This window comes from Ranitomeya imitator, chromosome 7 (genome assembly GCF_032444005.1).
Source record: "Ranitomeya imitator isolate aRanImi1 chromosome 7, aRanImi1.pri, whole genome shotgun sequence".
In the NCBI taxonomy this organism is placed as follows: domain Eukaryota; kingdom Metazoa; phylum Chordata; class Amphibia; order Anura; family Dendrobatidae; genus Ranitomeya; species Ranitomeya imitator.
In genome coordinates, this window is record NC_091288.1 from 220,696,207 (window position 1) to 220,704,280 (window position 8,074).

An 8,074-nucleotide genomic window follows, 5' to 3' on the forward strand; every position below is an offset into this window, starting at 1 on the left:
TCACAGAAGATCTGGGGGGCATTTTGCCAGCAGCTTTTGGTCAAGTTATCCTTCTAACAAGGAATGATTCTTCAAAGTGGAGAACCCTTTATAAAGTCAATGCTGGGGACATCGTCAATATACCGACGACTGAATCGGCAGCTCCACCGCCATACATCATGGTCTGCCACATACTGACATTGTGAGATATGGATAATTTGAACATGAACTCTTACAATGAGGAACATTTTATTGTGTCACTGTTTATTGAGCATTTACTACAAGTTCTGGAGATACAAAAACCTCTGTAACAGGATCAGTAACTGGAAAACCAAGGATTGAGCAGCTGGGCACATGCAGATCAGTCGGCTGGGGGTCTACAACATCCAAGCACAGGTAGAAAGGGTCAAGTCTTACTTTAGGTTTAGGTTACAGATTAAGGATTACATGACTATCCTGGCATCACAAGATTCTATTAATCATCCATACGATGAAACAGTAATCATCTTCACTAATCAGGAGGACATCACTGCCGTCTTATCTTCATTTCCGTGGTCTTCAGAGAATAGTAAAGACCTCTCCACTGAGACCAGATGATGCCACTACCGAGGGACAGGTGAGCGCCAGGGAGATAAGCGCCATTCAAGTTGGCCAGATGACATGCTCTGTACCAGAAGCCACTGGTGAAGAGCGCAGCACAGTTCTGGAGATAGACATCACGGTCACTGTCATACGTAGAGAACTTCATTCCATTGTGGTAGGACAGAGAATCACCTGCAGATAATGAGGAGGAAGGTGGTTAGAAGTTGGTGCAGAATAACCCTATCCCAAACATGGGCTCACAATACCACTACCACTGCCCCAGAACAGAGTGCAGACTAACCCTGCAACTTCACCTAGAAGTGGGGACAAATAACTCCTGCAACTGCTCCTAGAAGTCAGTGCAGACCTCCGCTACCACTAACCCTGAAAGTAAGTAAAGACTACTCCTAAAACGGCACCTAAAAGTGAGTGCAGACCACCTCCATCACTGCCCTTAGAAGCCACCTTTATCACTACCTCTATAAATGGGTACAGATTACCCCTGCAACTGCCCCTAGAAGTTGGGACAAATGACTCCTTCAACTGCTCCTAGAAGTCAGTGCAGACCTCCGCTACCACTAACCCTGAAAGTGAGTAAAGACTACTAACAATATTAATAATAACTATGTTACTCCTACCACTGCACCTAAAAGTGAGTGCAGACCACCTCCATCACTGCCCTTAGAAGCCACCTCTATCACTACCTCTATAAATGGGTACAGACTACCCCTGCAACTACCCCAGGAAAGGATGCAGTCCACCATTCCTCTGCCCTTAGAAATTGGTACAGACTACCCTTACCACTGCCCCTTGAAGGAGGTGCAGACTACTCGTACCTCTGCCTAGAGAAATGGGTACAGACCACCCCTACCACTGCCCCTAGAAGTTGTAACAGACCACCTCTACCACTGCTCCCAGAAGTGGAGGCACACCACCCCATTACCCATGACTCCTTGCGTTGGTTACCTGCCCCTCCGTCACTGAAGCCATCCACGTGCAGCGTGTAGCCGTCCTCCTCTGGATTGAGGCTGTATGGGGAGATGGAGAACTCCGAGTACCTGGCGAAGGTCATGTTGTTCTCGAAGTCTCCCAGGTCGATCCTCAGCTCATACTTATTCCGGAGAGTGAGGAGATACATGTAGTGTAGCCCTATGGGATGAGATATGGTGGGAATGAGCGATGCTCTGCGGAGGAGCGATGCTCTGCAGTAATCTGGAGGATGAGTTACCCCATCCTACGTGACGACAGCTGTATAATGGAGGATTGATCCCTCTGTGGACCACCCCAAGGTGCTCCCAGGCTCCTGATTTACACTTACTTTGGGTTGGGGAGATCACTTGAGACACAAGGAGATTTGCCAATCAGTGGTCTGGAAAGGATGGGCAGAGCCCACCGAGGGCACATAATGGTGGCCATATTGGTGATAGACATACTACTGGTGCAACCAGTGCAGACGTACAAGGGCCCCCAAACAGCACATAATGGTGGAAAATGATGAAACATTGAGGGGTCCACACTGGCCCAGCACAGGGGCCCCCTCCTGTCCACCTTGGTGGCCACATAGGTGGTCAAAGGAGGACATTCACTCACCCAGCCAATACTCTCCGTCCGCTCTCCCAAAGCCAATCTTATAGTCATTCCAGCCCCGGTAGAAGCCCAGCGTGCCGTTGAACCTCCTCTGGATGACCTGGGCCCAAAACAGATGAATTGTATCAGCACAGCCAGCAGACGAGACCCGGAGAACTCTCAGAGCCAGGACCCACCGTCCACTTTCCGCTGTCCGTGCTCATGTCACAGTACACGGGCACCGCGATGCCTGGTCCGGCCGGGTAGATGACATATGGGCCGCTATCCTCGTCTCCGTTTTCACACACATCTTCACAATCTACAGGATACTGGTCAGAGGTGGAACACACTGCAACGACATCGGAGGGTGACACAGGGTCACACATCAGTCACATCCAGAGCTGCACTCACTATTCTGCGGTTACATCGTGTCTTATCCTCCAGTCACCTCCAGAGCTGCACTCACTATTCTGCTGGTGCAGTCACTGTGTACATACATTACATTACTGATCCTGAGTTACCTCCTGTATTACACTCCAGAGCTGCACTCACTATTCTGCTGGTGCAGTCACCGTGTACATATATTACATTACTGATCCTGAGTTACATCCTGTATTATCCTCCAGAGCTGCACTCACTATTCTGCTGGTGCAGTCACCGTATATATACATTACATTACTGATCCTGAATTACATCCTGTATTATACTCCAGAGCTGCACTCACTATTCTGCTGGTGTAGTCACTGTGTACATACATTACATTACTGATCCTGAGTTACTTCCTATATTATACCCCAGAGCTGCACTCACTATTCTGCTGGTGCAGTCACTGTGTACATACATTACATTACTGATCCTGAGTTACATCCTGTATTATACCCCAGAGCTGCACTCACTATTCTGCTGGTGCAGTCACTGTGTACATACATTACATTACTGATCCTGAGTTACGTACTGTATTATACTCCAGAGCTGCACTCACTATTCTGCTGGTGCAGTCACTGTGTACATACATTACATTACTGATTCTGAGTTACATCCTGTATTATACTCCAGAGCTGCACTCACTATTCTGCTGGTGCAGTCACTGTATACATACATTACATTACTGATCCTGAGTTACATCCTGTATTATACTCCAGAGCTGCACTCACTATTCTTCTGGTGCAGTCACTGTGTACATACATTACATTACTGATCCTGAGTTACATCCTGTATTATACCCCAGAGCTGCCCTCACTATTCTGCTGGTGCAGTCACTGTGTACCTACATTACATTACTGATCCTGAGTTATCTCCTGTATTATACCCCAGAGCTGCACTCACTATTCTGCTGGTGCAGTCACTGTGTACATACATTACATTACTGATCCTGAGTTACATCCTGTATTATACTCCAGAGCTGCACTCACTATTCTGCTGGTGCAGTCACTGTGTACATACATTACATTACTGATCCTGAGTTACATCCTGTATTATACCCCAGAGCTGCACTCACTATTCTGCTGGTGCAGTCACTGTGTACATACATTACTGATCCTGAGTTACATCCTGTATTATACCCCAGAGCTGCACTCACTATTCTGCTGGTGCAGTCACTGTGTACATACATTACATTACTGATCCTGAGTTACATCCTGTATTATACCCCAGAGCTGCCCTCACTATTCTGCTGGTGCAGTCACTGTGTACATACATTACATTACTGATCCTGAGTTATCTCCTGTATTATACCCCACAGCTGCACTCACTATTCTGCTGGTGCAGTCACTGTGTACATACATTACATTACTGATCCTGAGTTACATCCTGTATTGTACTCCAGAGCTGCACTCACTATTCTGCTGGTGCAGTCACTGTGTACATACATTACATTACTGATCCTGAGTTACATCCTGTATTATACCCCAGAGCTGCACTCACTATTCTGCTGGTGCAGTCACTGTGTACATACATTACTGATCCTGAGTTACATCCTGTATTATACTCCAGAGCTGCACTCACTATTCTGCTGGTGCAGTCACTGTGTACATACATTACATTACTGATCCCGAGTTACATCCTGTATTATACTCCAGAGCTGCACTCACTATTCTGCTGGTGCAGTCACTGTGTACATACATTACATTACTGATCCTGAGTTACATCCTCTATTATACCCCAGAGCTGCACTCACTATTCTGCTGGTGCAGTCACTGTGTCCATACATTACATTACTGATCCTGAGTTACCTCCTGTATTATACTCCAGAGCTGCACTCACTATTCTGCTGGTGCAGTCACTGTGTACATACATTACATTACTGATCCTGAGTTACATCCTGTATTATACCCCAGAGCTGCACTCACTATTCTGCTGGTGCAGTCACTGTGAATATACATTACATTACTGATCCTGAGTTACATCCTGTATTATACTCCAGAGCTGCACTCACTATTCTGCTGGTGCAGTCACTGTGTACATACATTACATTACTGATCCCGAGTTACATCCTGTATTATGCTCCAGAGCTGCACTCACTATTCTGCTGGTGCAGTCACTGTGTACATACATTACATTACTGATCCTGAGTTACCTCCTGTATTATACTCCAGAGCTGCACTCACTATTCTGCTGGTGCAGTCACTGTGAATATACATTACATTACTGATCCTGAGTTACATCCTGTATTATACTCCAGAGCTGCACTCACTATTCTGCTGGTGCAGTCACTGTGTACATACATTACATTACTGATCCTGAGTTACCTCCTGTATTATACTCCAGAGCTGCACTCACTATTCTGCTGGTGCAGTCACTGTGAATATACATTACATTACTGATCCTGAGTTACATCCTGTATTATACTCCAGAGCTGCACTCACTATTCTGCTGGTGCAGTCACTGTGTACATACATTACATTACTGATCCCGAGTTACATCCTGTATTATACTCCAGAGCTGCACTCACTATTCTGCTGGTGCAGTCACTGTGTACATACATTACATTACTGATCCTGAGTTACCTCCTGTATTATACTCCAGAGCTGCACTCACTATTCTGCTGGTGCAGTCACTGTGAATATACATTACATTACTGATCCTGAGTTACATCCTGTATTATACTCCAAAGCTGCACTCACTATTCTGCTGGTGCAGTCACTGTGTACATACATTACTGATCCTGAGTTACATCCTGTATTATACTCCAGAGCTGCACTCACTCTTCTGCTTCTCTCGTTAGAAGAGGTCTGCAGACGTCTAGTTGTCATGTCATTGCCCTCTATAGAGGAATCGTGACAGTCTGCAATCACATAGAAAGCTGCAGCCTTTTCTTCCGAGACCTGACAACCCCTTTAAGGTGCCTCTGCCCATACAACAGTGAAGACACTGCTGCAGATTTGGAGGTGACTGGAGCATAGAATGAGGGATGGAGACAACGGATGTGATTGCTACATTGTATCCAGTGAGCGGATTATAAATGTCTGGGAATCTCTGTGAGAAATGTGGAATCCTTGGAGAATCCCTCGAAATCCGGCCCTGACCTCACGGTATAAATAGTCCATGACTGAGAACAGGTGCGAGCGCCGGGGCAGGAAACCAGCTGGAAAGTCGGGGTCTCCCGGGGTGGGGGGTAGACAGGGGCGCAGGTAGGGAACGCGAAGTGTCAGGCAGGGATCTGCTGGAATCTGGCTGCAGATGTGAGCGAGGAATATGAGGTCATGGTGAGATCCCATTCCCCCACACTACACCCCAGCTCTGCTACACCGCCGTGGGCACTACAGCAGATGCCAACCACCTGTGTACGACTATACAAAGAAGTGCGGATGTAGCAGGGCCGAGTGTGTCAGATATAGCAGAGCCGAGTGTGTCGGATATAGCAGAGCTGAGTGTGTCACATGTTGCAGAAATGAATTTGTTAGATTAAGCAGATCTGAAATGTTCAGAAGTAGCTGAGATAGAGTTTGCCAGATGTAGTTGAGTTAAGTTTGTCAAAAGTAGCAAAGTAAGTGCCCTTTCGAGGAGTGGGTTCTCTCTGGGACTATGAATGCACCAACAATGGAGCTGTAACGAATGAAATGACACATTCAGCTCTGCTGCATCAGTCGGTGCGCTGTCTGTGTCTCCGGCCATCTTACAATGTAGGGATGACTTACAATGATCCCCGTTCTGCTTTCCTGATTGCTGACTCCCCACCGAGCTGAGGACCACCAGCAGGAGGAGGATGATGTAGTGTCCAAGGCGCCCCGCAGCCTGCAACACAACAAGTCCTGGTCAACATGTACTATCCCTTTAAGATGCATTGTCCCCCCCCACACGACCCATTAAGTCCTGCGGTGACCCCATTTTCATGCCAGCCTCATCTGAGCCCCCTAAGCCACATTCATCCCCGGTGCCCCCCACAGAGGCGCTCCCCCTTACCTCCATGTCCGCTGTGTCCCGTGTAGTGTGAGGCTGCTATTTAAGGTCTTGTATTTATATGGTGCGTCTGGTCCTGGGCCCCCTCCTTCCACAGCCTCCCCTGCTCCAGGGATGTGAAGGGAGGACTGAGACAGGGGGGATGTGAAAATGGTGCGCACAGGATGCGGGGTTGTGATGCCACTTTCCAGCCCTGTACATGTGCATCCTCGGCAGCACATGACAGGATGGTCCGAGGAAAGGTGGGGACCACAAAACATGAAAAGTGGTGAAAAATAAGAGAAAAGTCCCTCCGGGAGCAGAGGAGGCAACTGGGCACAAGGTGAACACCATGGCAATACCGCAAATAGTCCAACACTCTGGACCACAAACCATGGGCAGCACATGACAGGATGGTCTGGACTGATTGCGAGGAAAGGTGAGGACCACAAAACATGAAAAGAGGCAAAAATTTGAGAAAAATCCTCCCAGGACCTGAGGAGGCAACTGGGGACAAAGGTGAAAGCCATAGCAATACTACAAATGGTCCAACACTCCGGATCGCAAACTGTGGGCAGCACATGACAGGATGGCCCAAGGAAAGGTGGGGACCACAAAACATGAAAAGAGGTGAAAAATAAGAGAAAAATCCCTCCAGGACCACAGGAGGCAACTGGGGACAAAGGTGAACTCCATAGCAATACCACAAATGGTCCAACAATCCGGACCACAAACCATGGGCAGCACATGACAGGATGGCCCAAGGAAAGGTGGGGACCACAAAACATGAAAAGAGGTGAAAAATAAGAGAAAAATCCCTCCAGGACTAGAGGAGGCAACTGAGGACAAAGGTGAACACCATAGCAATACCACAAATGGTCCAACAATCCGGACCACAAATCATGGGCAGCACATGACAGGATGGCCCAAGGAAAGGTGGGGACCACAAAACATGAAAAGAGGTGAAAAATAAGAGAAAAATCCCTCCAGGACTAGAGGAGGCAACTGAGGACAAAGGTGAACACCATAGCAATACCACAAATGGTCCAACAATCCAGACCACAAACAGTGAGCAGCACATGACAGGATGGTCCTGGGAAAGGAGGGGAACACAAAACATGAAAAGAGGCAAAAATTAGAGAGAAATCCCTCCAGGACCAGAGGAGGCAACTGGGGACAAAGGTGAACACCATAGCAATACCACAAATGGTCCAACACTCCGGACCACAAACCATGGGCAGCACATGATAGGATGGTCCAAGGAAAGGAGGGGACCACAAAACATGAAAAGAGGCAAAAATTAGAGAGAAATCCCTCCAGGACCAGAGGAGGCAACTGGGGACAAAGGTGAACACCATAGCAATACCACAAATGGTCCAACACTCCGGACCAGAAACCATGGGCAGCATATGATAGGCTGGTCCGAGGAAAGTGGGGACCACAAAACATGAAAAGAGGCAAAAATTAGAGAGAAATCCCTCCAGGACCAGAGGAGGCAACTGAGGACAAAGTTGAACACCATAGCTATATCACAAATGGTCCAACACTACGGATCACCAACCGTGGGCAG

At 47.6% G+C, this 8,074-nt stretch overlaps 1 protein-coding gene across 1 annotated transcript; it reads right to left on the reverse strand.

The window, feature by feature from the left end:
• Nucleotides 1-222: 222 nt before the first annotated feature.
• On the reverse strand, nucleotides 223-6,730 carry LOC138645647 (microfibril-associated glycoprotein 4-like). Its single transcript, XM_069735093.1, has 6 exons — nucleotides 6,529-6,730; nucleotides 6,264-6,360; nucleotides 2,325-2,476; nucleotides 2,152-2,248; nucleotides 1,528-1,710; nucleotides 223-753 (listed from the first exon to the last, which is right to left on the reverse strand). Exons 1-6 carry the CDS (start codon nucleotides 6,532-6,534, stop codon nucleotides 506-508), a joined length of 783 nt encoding a protein of 260 aa, XP_069591194.1. The 5' UTR covers nucleotides 6,535-6,730; the 3' UTR covers nucleotides 223-505.
• Between the last annotated feature and the right edge of the window lie 1,344 nt (nucleotides 6,731-8,074).

Bases quoted from the DNA above. Each gene is read 5' to 3' on its own strand.
- LOC138645647 (XM_069735093.1), bottom strand. The intron at 2,477-6,263 runs GTAAGTCATCCC...ATGTCGTTGCAG, and splicing joins AAAGCAGAACGGGGATCATT to TGTGTTCCACCTCTGACCAG. The intron at 1,711-2,151 runs GTGAGTGAATGT...CTCATCCCATAG, and splicing joins GGACGGAGAGTATTGGCTGG to GGCTACACTACATGTATCTC.